Source organism: Mycothermus thermophilus (genome assembly GCF_041956435.1).
Source record: "Mycothermus thermophilus strain CBS 625.91 unplaced genomic scaffold VTJ04scaffold_5, whole genome shotgun sequence".
Classification (NCBI taxonomy): Eukaryota; Fungi; Ascomycota; class Sordariomycetes; order Sordariales; family Chaetomiaceae; genus Mycothermus; species Mycothermus thermophilus.
The window spans coordinates 1,013,798-1,037,212 of NW_027191431.1; the positions used below are offsets into that span (position 1 = coordinate 1,013,798).

At 56.5% G+C, this 23,415-nt stretch overlaps 12 protein-coding genes across 12 annotated transcripts; 3 read left to right on the forward strand and 9 right to left on the reverse strand.

Moving 5' to 3' along the window:
- Positions 1-110: 110 nt before the first annotated feature.
- VTJ04DRAFT_7405 (uncharacterized protein) lies at positions 111-1,107 on the reverse strand (the record flags this gene model as incomplete). Its single annotated transcript, XM_069365729.1, has 3 exons — positions 111-451; positions 514-703; positions 772-1,107. 3 exons carry the CDS (start codon positions 1,105-1,107, stop codon positions 111-113), a joined length of 867 nt encoding a protein of 288 aa, XP_069216734.1.
- A 3,158-nt stretch (positions 1,108-4,265) lies between these two features.
- VTJ04DRAFT_7406 (uncharacterized protein) lies at positions 4,266-5,687 on the forward strand (the record flags this gene model as incomplete). The annotated part of the gene is made up of 2 exons (XM_069365730.1): positions 4,266-5,073; positions 5,131-5,687. 2 exons carry the CDS (start codon positions 4,266-4,268, stop codon positions 5,685-5,687), a joined length of 1,365 nt encoding a protein of 454 aa, XP_069216735.1.
- A 23-nt stretch (positions 5,688-5,710) lies between these two features.
- VTJ04DRAFT_7407 (uncharacterized protein) lies at positions 5,711-6,034 on the reverse strand (the record flags this gene model as incomplete). The annotated part of the gene is made up of 2 exons (XM_069365731.1): positions 5,711-5,822; positions 5,898-6,034. 2 exons carry the CDS (start codon positions 6,032-6,034, stop codon positions 5,711-5,713), a joined length of 249 nt encoding a protein of 82 aa, XP_069216736.1.
- A 60-nt stretch (positions 6,035-6,094) lies between these two features.
- On the reverse strand, positions 6,095-7,472 carry VTJ04DRAFT_7408 (uncharacterized protein; the record flags this gene model as incomplete). Its single annotated transcript, XM_069365732.1, has 2 exons — positions 6,095-7,239; positions 7,319-7,472. The coding sequence occupies 2 exons, from the start codon at positions 7,470-7,472 to the stop codon at positions 6,095-6,097; spliced, it is 1,299 nt and encodes a 432-aa protein (XP_069216737.1).
- A 726-nt stretch (positions 7,473-8,198) lies between these two features.
- VTJ04DRAFT_7409 (uncharacterized protein) lies at positions 8,199-9,678 on the reverse strand (the record flags this gene model as incomplete). The annotated part of the gene is made up of 2 exons (XM_069365733.1): positions 8,199-9,166; positions 9,240-9,678. The coding sequence occupies 2 exons, from the start codon at positions 9,676-9,678 to the stop codon at positions 8,199-8,201; spliced, it is 1,407 nt and encodes a 468-aa protein (XP_069216738.1).
- A 1,116-nt stretch (positions 9,679-10,794) lies between these two features.
- On the reverse strand, positions 10,795-11,380 carry VTJ04DRAFT_7410 (uncharacterized protein; the record flags this gene model as incomplete). The annotated part of the gene is made up of 2 exons (XM_069365735.1): positions 10,795-11,028; positions 11,099-11,380. 2 exons carry the CDS (start codon positions 11,378-11,380, stop codon positions 10,795-10,797), a joined length of 516 nt encoding a protein of 171 aa, XP_069216739.1.
- Positions 11,381-11,430: 50 nt separating this feature from the next.
- Positions 11,431-13,808, reverse strand: VTJ04DRAFT_7411 (uncharacterized protein; the record flags this gene model as incomplete). Its single annotated transcript, XM_069365736.1, has 2 exons — positions 11,431-12,672; positions 12,729-13,808. 2 exons carry the CDS (start codon positions 13,806-13,808, stop codon positions 11,431-11,433), a joined length of 2,322 nt encoding a protein of 773 aa, XP_069216740.1.
- Positions 13,809-15,022: 1,214 nt separating this feature from the next.
- VTJ04DRAFT_7412 (uncharacterized protein) lies at positions 15,023-15,890 on the forward strand (the record flags this gene model as incomplete). Its single annotated transcript, XM_069365737.1, has 5 exons — positions 15,023-15,281; positions 15,402-15,428; positions 15,507-15,536; positions 15,604-15,694; positions 15,749-15,890. 5 exons carry the CDS (start codon positions 15,023-15,025, stop codon positions 15,888-15,890), a joined length of 549 nt encoding a protein of 182 aa, XP_069216741.1.
- Positions 15,891-15,910: 20 nt separating this feature from the next.
- On the reverse strand, positions 15,911-16,219 carry VTJ04DRAFT_7413 (uncharacterized protein; the record flags this gene model as incomplete). Its single annotated transcript, XM_069365738.1, has 2 exons — positions 15,911-16,066; positions 16,166-16,219. The coding sequence occupies 2 exons, from the start codon at positions 16,217-16,219 to the stop codon at positions 15,911-15,913; spliced, it is 210 nt and encodes a 69-aa protein (XP_069216742.1).
- Positions 16,220-17,581: 1,362 nt separating this feature from the next.
- Positions 17,582-19,580, forward strand: VTJ04DRAFT_7414 (uncharacterized protein; the record flags this gene model as incomplete). Its single annotated transcript, XM_069365739.1, has 5 exons — positions 17,582-17,655; positions 17,714-18,270; positions 18,444-19,110; positions 19,176-19,333; positions 19,399-19,580. The coding sequence occupies 5 exons, from the start codon at positions 17,582-17,584 to the stop codon at positions 19,578-19,580; spliced, it is 1,638 nt and encodes a 545-aa protein (XP_069216743.1).
- Positions 19,581-20,143: 563 nt separating this feature from the next.
- Positions 20,144-22,018, reverse strand: VTJ04DRAFT_7415 (uncharacterized protein; the record flags this gene model as incomplete). Its single annotated transcript, XM_069365740.1, has 1 exon — positions 20,144-22,018. The coding sequence occupies one exon, from the start codon at positions 22,016-22,018 to the stop codon at positions 20,144-20,146; it is 1,875 nt and encodes a 624-aa protein (XP_069216744.1).
- Positions 22,019-22,862: 844 nt separating this feature from the next.
- On the reverse strand, positions 22,863-23,379 carry VTJ04DRAFT_7416 (uncharacterized protein; the record flags this gene model as incomplete). The annotated part of the gene is made up of 3 exons (XM_069365741.1): positions 22,863-22,969; positions 23,032-23,268; positions 23,334-23,379. 3 exons carry the CDS (start codon positions 23,377-23,379, stop codon positions 22,863-22,865), a joined length of 390 nt encoding a protein of 129 aa, XP_069216745.1.
- Between the last annotated feature and the right edge of the window lie 36 nt (positions 23,380-23,415).

Genomic DNA, 23,415 nt, shown 5'->3' on the forward strand with positions numbered 1-23,415 from the left:
CCGGAGTCGGTACGACGAAATGAAAGATATCACCACCCCGCTACGATACAGCAAACGCTCGACCGAGAGGGCTTTTCCCACCACCCTTCAACCTAACACAATCAGGCGGTTCACTGGGCGCCGACCACACTCCTCGCAGCATCGAGGAGGGCGCGGCACAGGGTGCCGGGGCCGCAGGGGTCAACCGCACCAGTACCAGCGCCCGCACCAACGTCAATGACAGTGGTCGTCTCGGCGGCGCTCTCGCCGGTCTCGGTGCCAGTGCCGGCTTCGGCTCCGGCCTCCGCGGTGGCCGTCGGCACGAAGAAAGCCCACTCGCCACGCAGGTTGTCGACCTTGAGGGTGAGCTCGTTCTCCTCGGCCTCGAACTCCAGCTCGCCCTCGCCGAAGACAAAGGCCTGCGCCTCGCGGCAGAAGCGGGCGACGCGGCCCTGGGAGATGTCGACGGTGCCTTGTGGGAGGAGAGAGTTAGTAATGACGTTTGGATGTGCGAGAGGAACAGAGGATACTCACTGTTGGCGTTGCGGATGTAGTCAATCTTTTGCAGAGCGAGGCCGCGGGTATTGCCGCTCATCTCGACAATGTACGAGACAGGCTCGAGGGCCGTGAAGCCCTGCGGCGCGGCGGCAGGCCTGCGGTTCTCGCGGACGCGGATGTTGCGTGCCTGCTGGCTCTGGAGCTCCACCTCGAAAACGCCGTTGACCTGTTTCCGTCATGTTAGTCATAACGGCAGTGAGTGGTGATTGTTTCGGCATGGGGGAGGGAACGTACGCCTGCGGGGAAGAGGGTGTCAACTTTGACATTGCCGCCGGTGACCCGGATGATTCGGTTGAACTGGCCCTGCTGTTCAACCTCGTTCTCCTTCTCCTCCTCACCGGCGCCAGAGGTAGCGGTGGCGGAAGCCGAGGTTTCAGTAGACGTGGTTGACTCCGAGACTGTTGTGGTCGCCGTCGCAGAGTCGGTGACGGACGTATCTACCGTGGTCGTCGAGTCGGCAGAGGTAGCTGTGTCCGTTGTGGTTGTAAGCTCGGTGGTGGCTTGAGGGGCCGGAAGAGCAAAGACGGAGAGGACCTGAGCGGCCACAAGGAGTGTGCTGGTGAACTTCATGATGACGGCCTGCCGTGGGTGTTTCTTGACGAAAGGAACGGTTGTATGGTAGGACAGGAATGTAAAGAAAGTAAACAAAAGGATTGGGCTGGGAAACACTTGTTGCGCGCCGGGGCAACGTCAAAATGTTCACGAAGCGAAAGAAAGAAACCACCACCAGGGCCTGGATGAAAAGAAGGATAAAGTGAAAAGAAGATGATGGACTATTCTCAAGATGTCATTCTGGCTTGTGGGAACACTTATATCATGTCATACTAGAAAACATAGCTGCCAGGGGTTCCGTTTCCAATTACCATCTTTATCTCACGAATGGCCGAAGTGTGTGCTACCTATGCTACCTCCAATGCCATTCTGGACGGTACCCACCAACTAGCGCGAGACCACTCAGCCACGGCCCCGTTGACAATGATAGAAAAAACTCTTTGCGGAGCCGATGTTGTGGAAACTTTTCTGCTGAGCTGCGACTTTCGTTTCGTCTCAGACTTGGCCTACGGTTCATGGTGCGGGTCTGGTTTGTGTTTGAGAGGAGCCAGGGAAACTTCGGACGAAGGGGTCGAAGTTGGAGGTTTGGCCAAGTTCCAAACACAAAACTCTATGTCCCAGGAGGACTCCGACAGTTATTCGAAATGTAAAGTGAGAACGAGCATACAACAAGGCATGTGCGGACCTCCTTGCCATGCAACGCAAATGTCCTCTCATAAAAAGCCAAACCTCAAGGACATGAGTACTTCAGGAGGTGTTGTTCTTTGGAGGTGGCACTGGGGGACGCCACAGTGGGGGAGGCTACCTAGTGTACTTACCACAGTAGTCGCCGAGGAACTCCAGGCCCGCTCCACCAGGATGAAACCAGCTTGGGAAGAGTTCAAATGGTAGGTTTAGGCTCGAGTTGCCCGATCTGCGTGCATGCATTCCCGCTGTCGCTACAGACTCCTCCAATGAACGCTGGCGTCTCGCGGAGCGTTCCTGGAATCACGGCGACATCGTGAAGCCTTGGTGCGGGAGATGGGCGGACCCAGGCTTAGAACTGCTGGACCCCACGCTGATAACTGCGCGATCATTCGTCCACGGAGGTAATGTGTTGGACATAGAGGAACACCGCATCCTGAAAGCCAAGTTTGCCTAGATTCGTGATCGACCATCTGTAGAGGTGTTTGTTCTGCTGGTAGGCCGATCGCGTCTCGACGATTACCGAATGACAATAATAGATCTACACTACGAGTTGGGCCCAGAAGTGACTTAAGGGATGTGACTATGTGTGTCTGTGGAAACCACGAGGAAGAACATCACCGGCCCGTTCATGGCAGTCGGCCGTCGAGTCTTCAGTCTCGCCGTTCGCGCATAGACTCTCAAGCAGACACATGTCAGTCCTTCTTCGTTCAGCTGAAAACATAGGCCCAAGCTTCTGTCATAAGGCGAGGGCAGGCATCAGAGGTTAGGATGGCCACCAGGCTATGCACGGAAGATGTAGTACCATTGAGAATCGTAAAGCCAACATAGGTGTCCATCCCGTGCGAAGCACCGGCTTGTCATCCCCATCCTGACTTTCTCCTGTGAGCGGAGAGAAACCAAAGATGGCAATGTTGTGTTTGGCCAAGGACTTGATCGCTAACGAGAAGGTGACAGCCGGTTTGTTTCGTTTCTCGACCCGTGGCCAAGAGAATGTAACGTCCGGGCTGGCTAAGGTTTGGCTTTCTGTACCCTTGTGCCCAAGACATGCTTATCACCAATGTGTTCGGCTGAACTTGCTCCAGAACAACACCTCTAGCGTAACCAGTATTAGGTTGCAAAATGACTTAACAACATGTCCTCTTCAAGTGTTTGCGATGCTCCTCACACCTGACATCAGGAACTGGATTAATAGGCCTTCACGTCGGACCTTTAAAGTAGTACCCCCTCGTAGACCCGATCGTGGAGTTCAGGTTAAATAAAGTTTGATCTCTTAAGCAATCCCTCCACAAGGCATTGCCTTTGCCGGATTCATCTGATCATCTCCCTGGCTTCTCTCACCGGCGTCAACGGGGCCGAGACGCTAGGGTTACAACATCAGGAGGCCTGTGACATCAGCAAGCTGGCTGGTGGTCAGTGTGTGGTTGAGTAGTCGCGTGCTCATATTTGCATGCGTTGGCCATCACCAGCGAACGCAAGTCAAGCGTGCAATGCAATTAGACAAGTACGTGGAACCGACGACATCAATCACACAATGATTCAAACGTCGCAGCGTTGTGGATTTCCATACAGGAACCCTGAGTCAGGTCGGTTACCTACTCCATACCTGCCTGTGGTATGGGGTACTCCGTCAACCCAGCTGTTGCACCTGTGGCAAACCTCCTCCACCTGCTGTTGTGGCCAGACCTCCCGAGCCGGTAACCACCGCAAAGGCTGCAGCCCACAGGCCTTTAGTACCTTGCCTCGTCTGAATGGCTGGCAATGTGGCCTTCAACGTTGCTCACGTTCCATCATGATTTGAATTCCTCTTTCATCAGGTCCCTTTTTTCCTTGTGCCGCAGTTGTCTGATCGCCAATATCACACTACACCGGCTCCAAAGATGGGAAAGCCTGAGCGACGGGATGCGAATTTGCGATCTGCCCTTCCAAATCTCCCATTCAGCCCTGTTGTGGAATCCGCCCGGACGTCTCACCCCTGGCACATCTGACACACATGCCGCCGGGGTTCCCCTTGCCACCAACTCCGCTTCCGATCCGGCCCCTTGCTCGCCGTCACTGCTCCTCCTCTTTTCGTACTTATCGGCGTTTCTTGATACCCCGGGTGCCCTGAACGAAGTGACGGCAAAATGCTCAGACCCGGACCCGGCATCAGGGGGTGGGAGGGTCGGCGAGTACTGGAGATTGGAGATCGGCATGTCTGAGGGATTGCCCGACGATGGAGCGTCCGTGTCTTATTATCCCATGGCCAAGTCTCTCCGTTCCAGCAAAGATCACCATCTTGTCTTCTTTTGTTTCTCTTTTCCCTCTTCACTCCTTCGCTTCGGACACGGCAGCTGGTCTGCGGCTTGGGGAATAGCGTGCTTGTCCTTCCATTCTTTCACTGATTTCTTAGTTCTTCTTTCCGGTCGGACTGGCGCCGCTCTTTTGACAAACCCCGAGAAACCTTGACGGTGACCGGCTCTTTCTCCTTCCTCCAAGACCCCAAATACATCATGAGAGTGACAAACCCGGCTCTTCGCCGCCGCAACCATGCTTGGCTGCAAATGAGGAGTCTTGACAGGCGGGCCGCTCGCCTGGCTAGGCGACAGGAGCAGCTCGACGACACCACCGACGGCGATGGGTTCACATCTGACGACGATGGATTCACATCCGGCGATGATGGGTTCGACTCGTCCGACGACGAACTCAGTCCTATTCCGGCGAACGCGCGTACCTTCAGGGCTAGCGCAACTGCCAAACTGGGAGCAAGAAAGACGCCGACCTCACGGTCCACCGTTGCTGCGAAATCGTCGCCGCACATGAAACTTAGGACACGCCAGGTCACCCCAGGAGAAGGAGTTCTCCCTCCAGCTGAGGAGGGTTCTGCTGATGAAGGCCCTGAAGATGGTGAAGAGGAAGAAAGCGAAGAGGAAGGAGACAGCGGCATCGACGGGGCTGACTCTGACTTGACCACCGACTCGGAGTACTCTTCGGACGAGGAGACGACGTCGGCCCCCAATGGAACCCAAACCTCTCCGACGGGGACCCAGGAAACGATTGATTCGTCGCAAACAGCGACACTCCCAGCCGTCACATCTACTCTGACGCCCCTTCCCGGTAATGGTCAAGCCGCTGTTGAGACCACTGGAACGGCGCCTGGGGCTTCGGTAACGGCCACCATTCCTGCCTCTGGAGAGGCGGCGGCCGTTGTGCCCGATTCCCAGGCTGAGGGTCTCAACAATAACAACCTTATCGGCGTTGAGCCTCAGCGCAATGGCTTGGGCTCTGCAGCGGTCGCAGGCATTGTCCTTGGCATTCTGGGTATGTTCCGCCCTGTCCACTCAGGCAACAAAATAAAACCGTGCTAACATGTGACAGCGTTCTTTGGTCTCCTTGCTGGCGCCGCGTTACTGTGGAGGAGGTACCGCCACCAGCGCGGTCTTCCCTTCTTCTCGCACCCTCGCCTGCGCCTCGCGGACGACGACGGCGGCAGCAGCGGCCGTCCGCCCACCGTCGTCGGGCCCTTCCCGCAGGCTGTCAATCCCAACCTGGTCAAGACAAACACCCAAATCATGGACGATCTCATGAAAGCGGCCTACGCCGCCGAGAGCGGCCGTAACCCGGTCCCCCCTCTTCCTTCCCAGCAGCCCGGGCAGGAGGATGGCATGTTCCTGGATGAGAAGGCCTACATCGCCCTTGCCGGACACCTCACGCCTACGGTTCCGCAAAAGCCCGTCATGAGGTGGCTCGAGGAGGTTAAGACGCCAACTCAGCCCAACGGTCCCCAAATGCCGCCGACTCCGGGCATGCGGGAACCGGTGGGCCTGGCAAAGGCGATGCCCAGCGCCGGGAAGGTGATGCCCAGGCCACCACCCTCAGTGAGGAATACCGTAACGACTCAGACCACCGAGACGACGGTGCAGTGGATGAGTTGAGGCTGGGTAGTGGGCATGGGTAGTTATGGCGGTAAGGGATTCGAAGGCCATTGGTCATGGGATTTCAGGTTAATCATCGGAGGGTTATTAATGGGGTGAGAGTTTCCTTGGGCAACAATGTCCCGGCCGACCGATCTTTGTGTCATTTATTCTTTTCATACTCTCTTGTCTTATAGGTATACCATTATGCGATTCCTCAAGTCCCGTGACGTTCCAAAGCCGCAGATCACAATGTGCCTGGGGGTTCCACCCCAAGTGAACAGACATTCACGACATACTATGACGCCCCAGGATGGACACAAACATAACCTATCCACACCGTGTACACGAATCAAACTAGCCTCCATCTATCCGTAACCACAAGTTTCCGATTCTCGGTTCGAAGCCAGCAAACTGTGCCATGTATGTCACGGCACCGCCTCCTTCTTAGGCTCCGGAGCATCTGCCTTCTCCTTGCTCCCGTCCTCAGAAGTAGTGTGTGGCTCAAACGCAGCAGAGGTATTCGCCTCCTGGTCCGGACGACTTTCTGTACCCGTCCCCTCCATCCTAGCGCCATCCTTAGCTGGCCCGGCGTCCGGCTTCGGCACATCCGCCTGGTCGTCAATGTGTAAAGACGTCTCCACCTCCAACGCAAGCGCCGCCACCTCTCCCTCCTCGCGCAACACCTGCTCCACATCCTCAGCCAGCTTGGTCACCTCCTCTCGCAGGGCCTCCTCCCGCTTGGTCCTACCGCGCAGTTGCTTCTCGGCCTCCTCCTCCCCAACCAAGTCGCGCCACGTCTTCTCCAGCTCGTCCCTCCACCCAAGCAGGTCCGCCAGCCGCCGCACCCCGGCGTCGCAGTCGCCTAGGACCACGACATCGTCGGCGCGCGTACCAAAGTTGCCGACGCGTTCCATGTTGAAGAGGACCCGCGGGGCGCGCGCCGGGGCCATGCCAGGGAGGTTGGCGAAGGGGCGGACTTGCAGACTGGTTCCCATGACTAGGACTAGGTCGGCCTCCTCGACGAAGTGCATGGAGGTGAAGAAGTTCCTGGGCAGCGCCTCGCCGAAGAAGACGATGTCCGGCTTGACGAAGCCGCCGCAGCGCGCATCATCATCATCGGGGTGGGCGGCAGCGTCGTCGCTGCCGTCGGTGCTCTTCGGGGGGAAACTGCCCAGGCGAGGACCTTCGCACCGCGGAACCTCTCCGCGGGCGACAAACTCGCGCATCTTGTCCCCGTCGAACTCGCGCTTGCAGTCGATGCAGCGCTGCGTCGCGAAGCTGCCGTGGGCTTCGATGATGCGGTCCGGCGGGATGCCGGCCTCGCGCTCGAGGCAGTCGATGTTCTGGGTGAAGAGCATGTGCAGAAGCCCCTTGCGGGCGAGTAGGGAGATGAAGACATGCGAGATGGTGGGCCGGTACCGAGCGCCCGGGTACAGGTCCCGAGCCAGGGCGTAGAAGGGCCGCGGGTCAATGCGGAAGAAGGAGAGGTCGAAGACGGCCTCGGGCTCGGGCAGGCCGAGGGCAGCCAGGTTGGCATAAAGGCCCGTGTCAGGGGAGCGAAAGTCAGGGACTGTATGAACGGGGTTGGTTAGTTGGTTAGAGAGATGTCCGGCACAGCGACATGAGCATTTGTCGATCCAGGTACGTACTCCCTGCAGCAGTGGAGATGCCGGCGCCTGTCATGACGACGATGTGGCGGGCCTTGCCCGACTTGATGTAGTCGGCGACAGCCTCGAGAGTGCGCGCCGACAAGATGTTGGGCGGCGTGTCGTCGCTGATCAAGGCGGAGTGTTCCTGGCCCATTTTGCGATTGGCCCGTCTCGGGACGCCGGAGATGCCCTTCGGTTTCTTCTTGGGCTTGGAGCGTCCTCCGGGTTTTGCCTGGACGGGAAAATCGTCGAGGCAGTCGAAATCGTCAAGTTGGTCCAAGTCCCTGCCCTTATGTGGGCGAGGTCCTGTGCGACGGCGGCCTATCTTGGCGACAATTGGACGGGCTGAGTTTCAGGTTGTGAGGAGGGGAAAATGGGATGTGAAGGGTCACTCTGGATGTTAACGGAGTAGATGACTTTATGGAAGAGCGCAAAGTGAGAAAAAACTGTGAGTCATGAAAGCCCAAGTTCCTCCAGCCTGAAGAAGGAATCTTGCAGTTATCTGGGATGAAGGCGTGGCCGACGGAACTGAACAGGTCAGGTACAAGTAGAGTTGAAGGAAAGGCTGTGACTCGATGTCACATGGGACCGACAGAGCCTCGTTGGCCAACTGATGTCACTTTGATGTCACTGTAGGCCCCACAAGGCTGAAGGTCGAAAGTAGGGTTAGGGTTGGTCATGACTCCAATGCCATGTCATGAAGTAAACATTGCCCCTGAATCAGACAGCAAGTTAATAAGGACTTCGCTGATTAAGAATTATCTATACAACTATCATTACATGTTTATCTACTACAACCTATACATTTTCTTTTCGTTGTTTTTGTTCTCTTTCGATCTCGACCCTCTTCGTTTCTCACCCCTCCTCGCTATATCCCATCTCACGACAAAGATTGCGCCGTCTCAGACTGGACTTCTTCCCCCCCGCACTTTTCATCAAGCCCACGGCCCGTCTTCCTCAACCGACGATGGTGCTCCTCCATCTCGTCCCTCGTTCTCAGCCGGCTGCCGTGGTCCAGCCCGGCCGTCCTAATGCCCGTGCTCGAGGTCGTTGAGTTCGTGACGCATCCGGCGCAGTACCACCCCCATTCAACGTCGTCAGGGCCACGCACCCACGGAATCCGCACCGTCGTCGCAAAGTTTGTGACGCGGTTGGGCTCGAACGAGGCGGGCGATACTGAGCGGACGCTCAATCCGTCCCATTCCGACGCGTCGTCGTCGTCGTCGTCGTCGTCGTCGTCGTCGTCGTCGTCGTCGTCGTCATCCTCCCCACCTCTGGATTGTTCAGAGGCGGCGGCGGACGGCGGGGAGGGAAGTGGTGGCGCTGCCTCCTGGCCCGTGGCCTCATTGTTGTTGTCATTTCCGTCGGGGCTGCCAGCCTGAGAGCTGGTATTGTCTCCGTTCCTGACAGAATGCTCGACCAAGCCCACATCCTCATGCCTCGCAGCCTGACTCGCGGTCCGTTCTTGGTATGTAGCGGAGAGGGCTGGGGAAACTCTGCGCCGGAGCATGCGGGCGGTGCGGCTGGCCCCGGTAGGATCGACAAGCATCACCTTACCCTGCTTCACGCCGTGTGGCCCGTACCGCCCGGGGCGGGCAACGCACCAGGACATGTGAGCGTCTCCGCCGGGAATTCCGACGAGGGCGGAGAGGTTGACCTTATGCCGGCGCCACATCCACGCCGGGTTGAGCGGCTGGCATTGGCGGGAGTAGAGGCAATGGAAGCACGAACGCCGAAGCCCGGGGAGGAAGAGGTAGCCGCCGAAGCGGCCGCAGGAGAAGCACTCGCGGTTCCGCAAGCGCTGGAAGAGGTCGGCAGGGGTAATCCATCGGCCGAGGTCGAGAGCTTCTGTTGCTTGGGTTAGTGCTCATGGCAATGAAGGACAAAAAAGAAAGAAAGGAAAGGAAAATCCACAACTCACCAATTCCACGCAACACATTAGGCGCGTGTCGGCAAACAATATCGACCTCCGGGAGTGCGTCGATGACGGTTCCAGCCGTCCGGCAGGTAAGTCGGAACCGTGCGAGGGAGTCAAGGTCCACCTGCCGCAGGACCCCCCGCCAAAGCTCCAAGGGGAGCCGCGAGAAGAGAGCCAGGTTGGCAGCCGCCGGGACGGGAGTAACCACGCTGGCAGGGCCGGCGGGATCCTCCCGGCGGTTGGTGGGTCCGCGAAGGGATCCGCGGCGGGGCGAGTGGAAGAAGCGATACCGGTCCAGAGAACGGTGGTTGGTGGTGGTGGTGCCGGCGAGGTTATGTCGGGCCGGTGGAGGAGTGCTTGAGATATTCTCGTCCAGGAGGTTGTCGACAACCTCCCAGGACGAGAGAAGGTGGTGGAAGTGGTGCTGCCCGTGATACGTCATTCTGTCGTTGTGTCTATCAAGGCTCGTGTCTTCCAAGGACGACGTTGATAGGGCAGGAGTGATTAAAGTCAAAGAAATGATTGTGATTGTCGTGTCTTACAGGTGATGTCCAAGCTCATGTTGATTGTTATTGGATAATTTGGTTGATCGAAGGGCTTCAAGGGATGAGACCCTCTTGATATACATACGTCTTGTCCTCGTTCACGTCATCAAGAGGAGTCATTCACAGTTGGGAGGGGAGTCACACAAACATGCCCTCACTCTCTCGTCATCACGACTGAAGCGCTATGGCCTCTACAGTCAATTCTCTACGATAATTATATCTCGTTGACGAGTTGACTCGGGTCAGCCTCCAGCAGGCCAACCTTCAAACGAAGCATATAGGAGATCTACAATTTAACAGAAACGACGACCCAAAAGACCTGATGTCATCAACGGATTTGAGGTATCTAGGAAGTGACTTCATCATGGCTACTAACCCCTAAAGAATACCGGGCCAGTCTAGAGACACAAGCTACTGTTCTCTGGGGTAGAGCTACCCGTCACAGGTTGCCAGTGACTGTGTCTGCACACTTCATCCCTCCCATGTATCCATCTCATGACAAGTGTATTCGACTGGGCACAGCATTACTCGAGAGTTTCGGCCAGATATCCATATGGCTCAAGTCAGGAGAACAGAGCAGGGCAGAGGACAGCACAGCAAATAATCACTCACTCACGGCAGCTCGATCTTTTATCATTTAATCAGCAGTTGAACCTTCAACTCAACGACTTACGCACAAACGCCAACCCACTCCCCATCAACAGCCCGCTTGCCTGCTTTGCTGTACTTGCTAGACCACATGCTTGCTTGTTGGTCCACCCATAGCACTAAGCCTCCATAAAGAGAAAAACCATGGGTCGAACGGCCAAAGAATGAAAATCAGATGAAATGGTGCATATACGCATATGTCTTGTCAGTTGGCCAGCCACATCTCCTCTCCTCTTTTCCTGACTCCTTTTCTTCCCCAGTTGGTAGCATGCCTATCGATCTGTCTGCCAGTCAGCTGCCCTCCAACCTTGGTTCACTGGAAACGCTGGTTAGCAGATATGGAGCAATGACACCAAACCAGGCATTCAGCGGACGGGTACTCGGTTGTTGGTTCGGGCGAAAGACCAGAGTGACAATCTCGCCCTGCCAGCCAAATTTCCTTCACAGAGGCCGTCGTTGCTTGCTTGCGCGACTCTGATTGCCAACTTATCTTGTTCCCCATTGAACACTACAACAACACAATTCCTCACCCAACTTCCACCCCCAAGAATCAAAGCTCCTCGACAAAGGAAATGTTTCAGTTCAGTGTGTGTGCGTGTCTGTCACAGCAACGTGAGCAAATAAAGAACATGAAAAGAAGACACAAAACAAGAACCCAGAAAAAAAAACCCTACCCCCGCCATCATAATCCTTCCCGAGGATACAAAACGAGAAAAGTAGCCCAATAATTACACGGCTGTTGTTGTAAGTTGTTGTAATTGTTGTTGGTCTGTTCATCGTCGTCGTAGAGAGGGAAAGGAAACAAGTCGGAGAGAAGAAACACAAGAAAAGGAAGCGAAGAACGAAGAACATCAGAAGTTTGCTCCTCTCACTCACACGCCGCGCCATGCCCGTGACCAACGAGACAACCTCACAAGATCCAAACAAAGAGCGAAAGGAAAATATAAACATCCGCACGCTTGCTCGCTTGCCATGCTGTGCGCCTCCGCGATGCTGTACCTCTAGTGATCAATTTTCGGCTGAGGCTGCCACCCATTCAGGTAGGCCATCAGGCCCATACCAAAGATGACCACCCCAATCATGGAGGCGTATGGAAGGGTGTTTAGCAGCGCCGACTCCTTATGCTGGGGCTGCTGGACGGCCAGTGCACCGACTGCAGAGGCAGGGGTGAGGGTATTCACCCGTGACGGAACGGCCGGCAGGCTGTCCGAAATCTCCCCCTCATCCTCCACCTCGGACTCGCCATCCTGGACGGAGTTGGCGGATAATACAGCCTCCTTGGAGTGGCCATTAGCCATTGGAACGGGCACCGCGGCCTGGGCAGCTGGAGCCTCTTTTCTCTGGCTAAGGGCACGCCTCCTAGCCGCAGACAAAGACCGGGCTCTCCTTTCGGCCTCGCGCTGCTTTTCTCTCTCATCGCGTCTGCGGATTTCCTCGACCAATTCAGCCAGCGTCTTGCGGTCGGCGTCGCGCTCAGCTTCAGCCTTTTCCGCTCTCAGGCGGAACTTCTCCAGTTCCTTGCGGAGATTGCTCATCTCGAGCGCCATCGAGTCTATCCGGGCTTGGAACGCTGCCGCAATGCGCTCTGCTTCATCATTCTGGGTGGGCGCCGGGGCTGTTTCTGCCTCATCACTGCTGGAAGGAGGCTGGGTCTCTCCAGCAGAAGGCTGCTCAGCAGGGAGTGCAAAGGCCTTGTCGAGTTCCGAGTGACCATTAGCCAGAGGGGCCTCAGCCGTGCCATTGACTTTGGCTTGGTTGCTCTCCTCCAGCTTTTGGATCAACTCTTCGGCGTATAACCGTGCTTCCCTCTCCTTGCTCAACATCTCTTCCAAGTCCCTCACCTTGGCCGTGTGGTTGTCGAGCTCTTGCTTGGCTTTGTTCAGCGCCTCAGTCAACGCGAGGATTTGGTTGAGATGGTTGTTGTTCTCTTGGCGGACGGGAGATGAGTTAGCAGCGGACTTCTGCTTCTCGGTCGTACCCCTCTTCAGCGACGGCACGTCTGACGCGCGGGCGACATCGGGTTTCTCGGGGAGCGGCTGGGACGGCGGGGGAGCTGGCGGGTCAGAAAACCGCGGCTTTCCACCGTCGGAGCGGAACGAAATATTTCCATTGACGTGTCCCTTCGGCTCAGGTGCTTCAGGCTTATCGGCATTCTTGATATCCTCCTTGGACAGCAGGGCGTGAATAAACTGGTTGGTGCGTGCCAAGTCCTGGCTCTGCAGCCGAGCGTTGCGCATTTCGGCCTGTGTAACTGTTAGTGCTCCTGTCTCATTACGAACCTGGTCCATGTGTGACATACGTGAAGTTTCTTGACGATATGCTCCGTCGTTATAGGATTGAGCCAGTACTGCCGCTGCTGAGCCATGTTCGGCTGTCCGCCCATGTTTCCAGGTCCCAACCGGCCATTCGCAGACTGACTTCCGGCCCTACCCCTAAAGGGCGAGGGGCCACCCATCATAAGTGAATTGTTGGTTGGGTCCAGATCGCCGAAGCCCATGTCTAGCACATTGTTTGAAGGGGGAAGGAAGCCAGCATGCTCGACCTTTGCGGCTACCTTGTGGTGAACCACGGTCTTCTGATCCTCGCTCACGATATCGATGCCGAGCTCAAGGTGGTCGTGAGCCTGCAGCTCGTGCGGCTCGGATTCTCTGTTTTCGGGGGAGAGGCGCGTGCCATTGACGAACGTGCCGTTGGACGACTTAACATCACGAATCCAAATCTTGCCGTTGGCGTCGGCCCAGATCTCGGCATGTTGCCGCGACAGCACCTTGCTGTCAAAGTAGCCGTTGACTGGGGTCGGAACTGTCTTCGCGTTGGTCTGACGGCCGATACGGAGGGTCTCTGGATAGAAGGGGACGGTGATGGTTTTCCGCTCGAAACTTCCATTGAGTGACAGCAGGTAGAGGACAGGCTGGCGGCCGGCAGCCACGGCCTCGGCGGCCTGGCGACTCATGCCGTTCTGTTGCAGCTGTTGAGGCAGCAAGGCCGAAGAGGTGCCGTTGATGCCGTTGGTCTGGCGATTTGCCCCAGGGACGCGCGAGAAATCATCAGCTTTCCCGTTGGGCCACGGGGCTTTGGCGGCAGGTCGTTTCCGGGCGGCCGGGTTCGCCCAGCCGGTCACGTCGGTGGCACCGGGCATAGCGATGCCGTTGGATTGGGTGGACGCGTTGGAGGTGACGGTGGATGTGGACGAGTTGGATGAGACCGACGAGATGGATGACGACGAGTTGGTGCGCTGAAGGGTCTTGCGCTGCATGAGCATGTTAAGGCCTCTCGCGTCGTCGGATGAGGCGATCGAGTTCAGTCCCTGAGCTCCATTAATCCATCCTGGGCGGTTGATGCTGGGGAGGCTGAGGGGGCTGGCAGCGACGGCAGTCATGAGGAGGATGCGGCGCCTGATGAAGGAAGCAATGTGCGGGCCGCGGGGGATGGGGTCGACGCGGAGGAAGACGAGGACTCGACAGCCGCCGATGGACGGACGGTCGGCATGTGTCGTCGCGGATCAGCAACCAGCAGGTCGAGGTGAAAGAGCAACAATATGACGCTCTTTCAGAGTGGAGCCGGCGCTCGGCATGCAAAGGGTTCAGGTCGTGGTTCGTGTTCACCTGCGGTGGAGTCGGCGAGGGTATCGGCACAAGGTGGACGTCGGAGGGCGGAGGGCGGAGGCGAGGCCGGGGGGCGCAACCACAGACCACTGTGGCCGAATCAAGTCCTTTTGCGTGGAACGAGCGCTTTCGCAAAGTGTCGAGATGGGGGCGTCTCCGGGACGGCCTGCACGAGAAAAAGAGCTTAAAAGATGGCGAGTCGTTGTCGTGGGTCGGGACGTGTTTTGATAGTGGTGGGACTCGGGAAATGTGACGGCACGGGAGAAAGAGCAGACAAAAACAAGTCGACAAGTCGACCTGGAAGTTTGAGGGCGGATGGAAAATTGGGATGGCTCCAGCTTGCTTGCTGGCGCAGCGCTTAACGTTACCTCAGCTGGTCAGCCGGGTTGGGGGGAGTGGAATGGGGAGCCAGCAGTGAGTGAGGGAGGGAGAAGGGGCCAGCATGCGGCCTGGGCGCTGGTCTTGGCATCCGGACTGCCACGCAATCGCCCACGTACAACCCTAACCCTTCTCTGCGCTGACGGCCCCAAACCTGCTTTTGTGCTCCACATCAGTCGGCTGCGCCCGCCTGTTGCCCGCCGTCGCCTGCTGACTGAAAACGCCCAGCTGCAGCATTTGATTTGATTTGATATGACGCTTGCCAGGGCTTATCAACTGTTCCTTTTTTTTCCTTGTTTACTAGTACGAGTGGACCAGAACTGTTCTTGTCCAGCGCGTGTCTTGCCTGCGAGTCCGTCCTCTAGAGTCCAGGCACATGAGTCTCATGATCACGATGGAAGTCAGCGGGGGCCAAGGTTTGGAATTGGTCCTCGAGCCAACCCCGCGATGTGGGCGACTGAGACGTGGTCAAGCTCCCCATTCCCCATTTCCGTCGCGCTGGGATTGACACGGCCAATGGCCAGAGAAAACCTGGAACCCCGTGCCGCCTCGTAGCATGACGGATGACGGGAATCTTACCGTAACCAACGTAACATACCATACCGGCCGGATGGTCTGTGCACTCGGCCCCGATTGCCGCCGGCAAGCTCCAAGGTCGGCCAAAGCATGGAAAGCTTCGGCTGCATCATCCCACCGTCCCAAGTCCCTCCTCCCGCATCCCACTTTCAACCAAGTTCAAAAGATCGAGTCCGAAACATCTCAACAACCACCATTGGCCATTGTCTCAATTTCCCCGTCCTTCGAAATCGACGAGATGCCTCCCCCGCCGACCCACCACGGAGCTGTTGGCCCCTCCAACTTTGACAAGTGTATGCGCTCGATCCCCGCCGAGAAAACATGATATAAGAGGAACAAGAGGAGAGGGAGGGCGAGGCGCATGAGCTATGGTTACCATTATGTATGCGCTCGTGCTGACTGGCGAGGAACAGGGAAAATGGGCCTCTTGATGGGCGGCAGTATGTAGACTCTCACACCCCGAATCTTGCTCTCTCTCGGGCCCGAATGATCGGGACGCTAACCGACCCCGTAACCAGCTGTCGGAACCATCATCGGCTTCATTTTCGGTAGGCCGCCATCTACGTCATGATTCTTGATCCAAAAGTCTCGCCATCCTAACCCCGCTTCGCGCAGGGACGGTCAATATCTTCCGCTACGGCGCTGGCCCTAACGGCATCATGAGGACGCTCGGCCAATACATGCTGGGCTCCGGTGCTACCTTCGGGTATGGTCCAGCTTTCCCTGGCCTTTGTTGAGCGCTGGCTGACCACATCCTCAGTTTCTTCATGTCCATCGGCAGCGTGATCCGGTCCGATGCTTCCCCTATTGTCCAGGAGGCTTACTTCCGGGCCCAACGGCGACCTATCATCATGGCTTCGCAGGCCTTCCGCCCATATCAACATCCTCCCAGGCGCAGCTGAAGAACAACCAAATTTATGAATCATCCGAGCTGATCATGCCTCCCCGCCCTCGGCCGGTGCCGTAAGCGGAAGATGATGTGTAATGATATCTTGTACATATGTGTTTGGTCATGCAGGCAAAGTGGGACGGCGTTAAGGGGAAGAAAAACACTCATATCATAGACCGAACACCCGGTCTGTGCCACGGGTTACGGGCAAGTGGATGTCGAAGCGGACCCTGCGGCTGTAGGAGCGAGAAAATGCACTTGTTGCTTCAAATGCTGCTCACCACTCACCACACCCACTTGGCTGGAAATAGTTGTGCCCTCAACTTTAGAGTTGGCATCCATCCAATCTCCGGACACCCGACGCTGTGCGATGCCATGAAATACGAAGTGTGCACTCCACCTGACAGCTTCAACATTTGGGGGAGATGAGGGTTGTACGACCGCTGCTATGTCCGGACATTTTGTGCTACTCTTACCCCATCAGGTACCAGGTAGTGACCGTGAAGTGATCCGCATACCCTTCACGAGAAGGCTTCAATATTCCTTGAACACGGACCAAGAGATGTCCCTTGCGCTCCTCCCTGGGGTTCTGTTCCTGAAAAGAAGCCTTCGTTGTCACTAATGAGCCGGTTGAGAAGGCCGACAACATATCGTAGCCATAATATCTCGATGCTTCCTCAGTCTTATTGATCAGACAACCATACCAATCTTCTGTAAAATTGCGAGGACATGACATTCCTGCTTTGGAGCACTACTCCCGATGGACTTTGGGGAGAGTTGTTTGTGTCTTTCAACCATTCAGCTGCTCGTCGCCCATCTTTCCGAAACTCTGCTTCCCGTTCTGCTCCTCGATGCAGCGTTCCGACAAGCTGAGGCTTGATGCATCGCACACCGGAGGCCCCCACTGGGTTTCCCGGATAGATGGACGACTCGATCCTCTCGACAAGTCTCATTCTAGAAGGTGAAACTCCGGACTCATAACGTTCCTCCAGGAGTCGGGACAGCAGACATCAACTCTCAGTTTCCAAGTAAAGTAGGTGGTATTTCCGATATCTCGGGTCCTGCTAGTTGCTCAGGTGCGATTTAGTCTCCTTCCGTGGTGAAAATCACCACGCCTATGCTACAGTGAGTGCTTCTCGCTTCGCCCATCTCAAAGCCACACCGCCAGCCTGGCCGATCCTCTCCCCAACCGTTGTTGATCGTCCGAACATGGCGGCACTACCCGCACCGTCCCTGGCTGGCCCTCAGCCGGAGCGAGCCTCGTGAGAGCCTGTGATTTCCTGCCACACCCTCCATGACAAAGGTCCGACGAATGCGACTCCCGACGTCCCTGTTCTCTCAACGGTTCCTGCAGGTTGTGCTATTTTGACATTTACGAACGCTGATCATTACCGGAGAGGGACTACACCGTCTTTCCATGGGTAAGGTATGCAGCTGCCGTACTCCTTCACAACATGCGGCGACTACAGGGAGTTGCTATTGTCATCACAAACATTCTGTCCGGATGAGCGGGCTGCCTAGCTCCTCTACTGTGGTCCCGAGAGACGACTTTGTATATATCCCTTCAGATCTTCCCCGTCTCCATCCTGACAGTGGTTCTAGAGCCATGGGCATCGAGTTCTAGGCCATAAGTTTTCTAGTTCGTTCATCAGTCCTGGTTTTACGTGCTTCCTCCCCCTTCCCTCCCCCCATTCTTTGCCCATCATGGGCCAGGTTGGCAGCATCGTCAACATGCTGTACACAGCAAAGGCCGTGCTATCTCAGCATCAGACCAACGGGTGAGCCACAGAGATTTCCGGTCCGATAGCGTCGATGCCAGTGCTGATATATTGCCAGAGTCTCGCTCTGGGGCACGTTTAATGCTCCTCGCCTCCCCCCCTTCCTCGCCAACAACCCCTTGCCTCACGGCTTTCCATGGGGCAAGTTGACAGACGACAAGAACAACCAATACACGGACTGTCCGCGATCTGGAGTCAAACGATACTATCAGTTCAACATCAGCCGTGGTGTCATCGCTCCGGACGGGTACCAGAGAGATGTGCTTCTCGTCAACGACCAGTTCCCAGGACCCTTGATCGAGGCTAACTGGGGTGATACCATCGTGGTTGACGTGCACAACAACATCGAAGAACCGGCAGAGGGAACTTCCATTCACTGGCACGGCTTCTTGCAACACAATACCCCGTGGGAGGACGGCGCTCCTGGCATCACTCAGTGCCCGATTCCGTCTGGGAAGAGCTACCGCTATGAATTCCGCGCTGACTTGTACGGCACTACCTGGTATCATGCCCATTACTCGGCCCAGTACTCCGGGGGCATTGTCGGTCCCATCGTGATCCACGGGCCAACCCGACAGAAGTATGACATCGACCTAGGGCCAGTTATGTTGAGCGGTGAGTTGTGTATGCCCTCCCTTCTTCGGTCCTGTCTACTCATGCAATGTTAGACTGGTACCACAAAGAATACTTCGACATCATTCAGGGGATGCTCACACCAAACGCGGACCCGCGCGTCTTCTCGGACAACAACCTAATCAATGGCAAGATGCACTTTGACTGCTCTCAAGTCCAAGAGGGCGATACCACTCCATGCACCAACAATGCCGGCCTGTCCAAGTTCATGTTCAAGCGCAACAAGGTCCACCGCTTGCGCCTCATCAACTCGGGCGCCGACGGCGTCCAGCGCTTCTCCATCGATGACCACAGCATGACCGTTATCGCCGAGGACTTTGTGCCCGTCAAGCCCTACGAAACCCAAGTCGTGACTCTCGGCGTGGGCCAGCGCACCGACGTCCTCGTCAAGGCCAACCGCAATCCAGGCGCGTATTGGATTCGTTCCAACCTCACCTCGTGCTCGTCGGCGCGACAGCCCAACGCGCTCGCCGTCGTCTACTACGAAGGCACCGACACCAACGCCACTCCCACCAGCACGGCCTGGGACATCCCGGACCCGGGCACCTGCGCGAATCAGGACCTGGACAAAACGGAGCCGCTGTATCCGATCCCGCTCAAGACGCCGACGCTTGAGCAGACCTTGGCCATCGATATTTTCAGGAACGAATCGAACATTACCTTGTGGAAGTTCAACGGGGTGTCGATGCGCACGCACTATAACAAACCCGTGTTGCTGGAAGCGAACGCAGGGAACTTGGACTTCCCATTGGAGTGGAATGTGTTGAATTTCTCCGGAAACACGTCTGTCAGGCTCATCATACAGAACAATGGGCCTATTTCGTGAGTGGTGTTGCTTCCTGCCCACGTCCTTCACGCGATCTCTCTGACCATATGCTGTCATAAAGCCATCCGATGCACCTCCACGGGCACAACTTCCAACTGCTTCACGAAGGTCCAGGGGAGTGGGACGGCACCATCGTTCGTCCGTCCAACCCGCGCAGGAGGGATGCGTATCTGGTCCGCGCGGGAGGCCACCTCGTCGTCCAGCTTGATGCTGCACCTGGTATGTGCTTGTATCCCCTCATGGCCACCGCAGCTCGATAATACAAGCTTACACGAATATCAAAGGCGTTTGGGCCGTCCACTGCCACATCGCATGGCATGCCTCCGGTGGCTTCTTTGCGACGCTACTCGTCGAACCCGATCGCGTCAAGAGTTGGGAGATTCCTTCCAAAGTCCAGCAAAATTGCGATTCGTGGGATGTGTGGTCGCAAAATAACCATGTCCATCAGATTGATAGTGGGGCGTAATCTGCCCTGCTGGAAACTTTTGGATGGATGGGCCTTCTTGAAGAGACTCTCTGATGTCTGGTCTCAGTTCAGGAGAGACGAGGTTGGTATTGTGGCTTCTTGTTCTTTGGTTGCCAGTGTCGTTTTTGATATCTTTGGCAAATCATGCTTGTCGCCGTTGTGTATGAAGCAGCACTTGATGCTGTCGAAGACCGCACAAAAGGATGACGTTATTGTTCAGTTGGGAATAGTTCCCAAGATTGTCTTGTTTGACATGTCGCGGAATGGAAATGTTGAACTACGATTTACCCATCGTTTTAGCTGCCTTGAAGTGACATCGATGAGGATCGGTAGTTCGACTCCTTAGGTATCCATCATCGTACTGGGCGTCTAGAAACCCTACTTAACGATGACTGTCGAGCTCGGCAAAGCATCACTGCGCTGCGAAGTCACAACTCGCACCAGTCAGTCTGCAGAAAGTCGAGTCAGACACCACGAAGCTCATGAGCGTATACAGCAACTTCCACGTCATGTATTGTTAGTGGGTCCTGATGTACATCCATTTCCATAGATTTTGAACCCCTCTACGCCATACCAACAATGCCCATCATCGCCCCAGCCGCGGCCCCAAGCCCAGCCACCTCAACTCCAAGGTCCAAACCCCTAAACCCATCTTCCACCACCCAAGACCTGCCCTTCTCAGGCGTGTACAGAGTCTCACATGCCCTGCCTACCACCAGCAACCCCGGCGGCCTGCTTCCCTCCTGCTCAATCGCCTCCACTACAAACCTCAGCGTCGTCCGAATAACCCGCTGATCAGGACAACTCGCCCGCTCGATGACCGCACACGGGGTAGTAAGTGGCCACAACCTCCTCGTCTTCTTCTCCTCTCCCACCTCCTGCTGCTCCTCAGCCGTCCAACCCGTCAACTCCGCAATCAAACCCTCAATCCGATGCAGCGCCATCAAGAACACCACCGTCCTGCTCTCCACAAACTCGGGCGGCCGCGGCGCCGCCCCCTTCTTCCCCGTCCCCGTGCACACCAGCACCTGGTCCGCCACGTCCCTCTGTGTCGGCGGGATCCCCGCAAACAGCGGCGCGCTCAGCGCGCTCGTTAGCCCCGGTAACACCACCACTCTCTCCTTGGGCACCCCGTTGGCCAGGAAAAAAGCCACCTCCTCCCCGCCGCGCCCGTAGACGAAGGGGTCTCCCTGCTTGAGCCGCAGCACCGTCTTCCCCCCGTGCGCGGCCGACAGCGCGGCAGCGAGGAGCTCGTCCTGCGCGCGGTCCGCATTGCCGGGGAACTTGCGCGCGATGGTGACGGGCGTGCGGCGCGGGATCAGATCCAGCACGCCGGCGGGCACGAGCTTGTCGGCGAGGATGACGTCGGCGGTTTGGATGGCGCGGTAGGTCGCGCGGGTCAACAGGTCCGGGTGGCCGGGCCCGCTGCCAGCGAGGATGATGCGGCCGATGGGAGGGGGGGTGGTGGTGCTGGGACCGCGGCCTCCTGATGGGGGTTTGGGAATGGTGGTGGTGATGGGTGAGGAGATGCTTGGGTTTGGATTCTCGCTAATGCTGTTGCTGCTGCTTCCAGGGTAGGAGCGCAACACTGCTTCAATATCCTCCTCGCTGACCTCTGCTAGACGTCGAAGGGGCCAGTACTCGCAGACCTGTGTCAGCCAGCGCATGCGACGGGTTTTTGCGGCCTCTGCGTCGTCTTCCAGCACGAGCTTGTTAAGCGCGGCAGGCTGGTCGATCGAGTCATCCACGCCTTCGTTGACGACCTCAACGGGTTCGTCGCTGCTCTTGATTTGTTGCACGACCAGTTTCCTTCTCATCTCACCCAGTCTCTCTACCGCAGCGCCCAGTCCGGGCGGCAATGCAGCAGCAATCTCGCGGCGAATACGCCCTGCGAGCTTGCACCCGCGACCGTTGGTGGTGACACCAATTTGCAGCGGACCGTCGACATGGACGCTGAGCAGGCTGAAGGAGCAAAGATCTGGGGCGTCGACCACGTTGACGGGAATGCGGTTCCGGCGGCAGAGCTCCGAAATGTGCCTGATCTGCTTTGCATCCAGGTCTGACCGTGACAAGGAGGAGCAGGGTGGGGTGGTGATGAAGACGGCGTCCACCACACGGTCGACCTCTTCCCGGCCGAGGGTGAAGAGGTCAGAGTCGGAAAAGGGGCGAGAGAGATGGGTGAGGGAGCCGGAGGCGATAAGAGACTCTAGGCTGTAATGGAGCTGTTGGTGTTGTGGCTGGTCTGGTGATGATGATGATGATGGGACCGGAGAGATGAGGATGGGTTTTGCGCCCGCAGCCAGAGAAGATGAGGCTCGCGCCGCCGCGAGGGGATTGGAGCCCAGGATGAGATGGACATGTCCGGTGCAATGCTGGGCTGTGAGGAGTGATGTGCGGGACTTTGCCGCCGTCAACAATGGTGGTGAGGCGGACGCCATCTCGCCGTCTGTTCCAGGAGGGATGCAGTAGCTGATGTATAAGTGGCCGCTGCCACTTCCAGTCTAGGAAATTCGTGAGTCTAACACCATGCAAATATCGAGCTGGGTTCTAAGTCTTTGTTGTTGTTGTCCACCTGATGAAAGATAGAGATCCGAATTTGGGAGGATAAGGGAAAACCTGACTCAAGGATCCAAGTTGACAGACGAACACGTTCACCTTCAACTTGAAAAGATTTTAAAAAAGAAGACGACTCTCCGATATAAATCCCCTCCCTGCCAACACCTATCCCCAGCATTCTCATTACATACCATCATCCATACCCACGTCTCCGCTACCGAGCTCGACACCTTCAACCCGCGTGGCGGGCAGCATGGCAGCCTCAGTTCACGTTTTTCACGTTTCTCCAGGGGGCATCTCCGAAACCGTCGTGGAAAAGTCGATCCGGCGAATCAGAGCCCGTCCTGGCTGACTTACACCCGTCTCCAGGTCTTTCTCAGCACGGCTTAGCGCCCGCTGACGCCATTTCACGGGGCTTGGATGGGGTCTCCGGGGCTCTGGTTCAGCGGGTCCATCAGCCAATTGGGGGAGTGCCGATACGGGCTCCGATCTGCCTCCGCGGGGATCCCACGTTTTCCGGCCAGATCGGAGATGCTCCGTCCGGTGGAAAGGCTCAGTTTCCGGTTTGACCACACATCAACGCTCTCATCGCCAACCTTATCAGTAGTATCATCAAAGTTCCGGTCTTATCTGACTTGCGCAACGAGACACAAACATCACAGTCAATGCTTTATTCTTCGGTCGTATCAGACTTGGTAATGAACGGTGTCTTTATTTTTCTCTTGCTCATTCTACCTTCCCGCCGCAAATCAAAAGGTACTTACGGAGAAAAAGGGTGTCCAAGGCAACTATCCTGTCACCTCGTTTGGTCTGACTGACCTGACACGGCAAAACTAAAAACACATCAGATGCCCCAACTGACAAAGAGCCCGTTTGAGCAATAAAGAATTAAAACATGTTATAGAAGTGGAAAAGAGAGTCCAACCCACCCCAACACCCATCATTCCACACCACCACTGCCGCCTCTGTCCCAAATCAGCGGGACCAAGCACTGACGCGTGCTGCCGGTCTTCGACGCGCCAGGCATCTCCTGTAATCTTGTACGCCTTGAGGTAATGGCGGTCGCTGAGCGATGATGGTGTGGACGACGAACACAATATATATACAGACCCGAAAAAGAAAACCACCAAACCTCCAAAATATCGGAAACAAGACTTCGGTGATATCAAAAGCTCGAAGAAGCCGCCGCAAACGGACAAGCCAAACGTTCAAGGTCGGGTGTGGCCGGAAAGGGAACAATCATAGCCGCTCCCAAGTCGAAAACGAAAAAAGAGGCGTC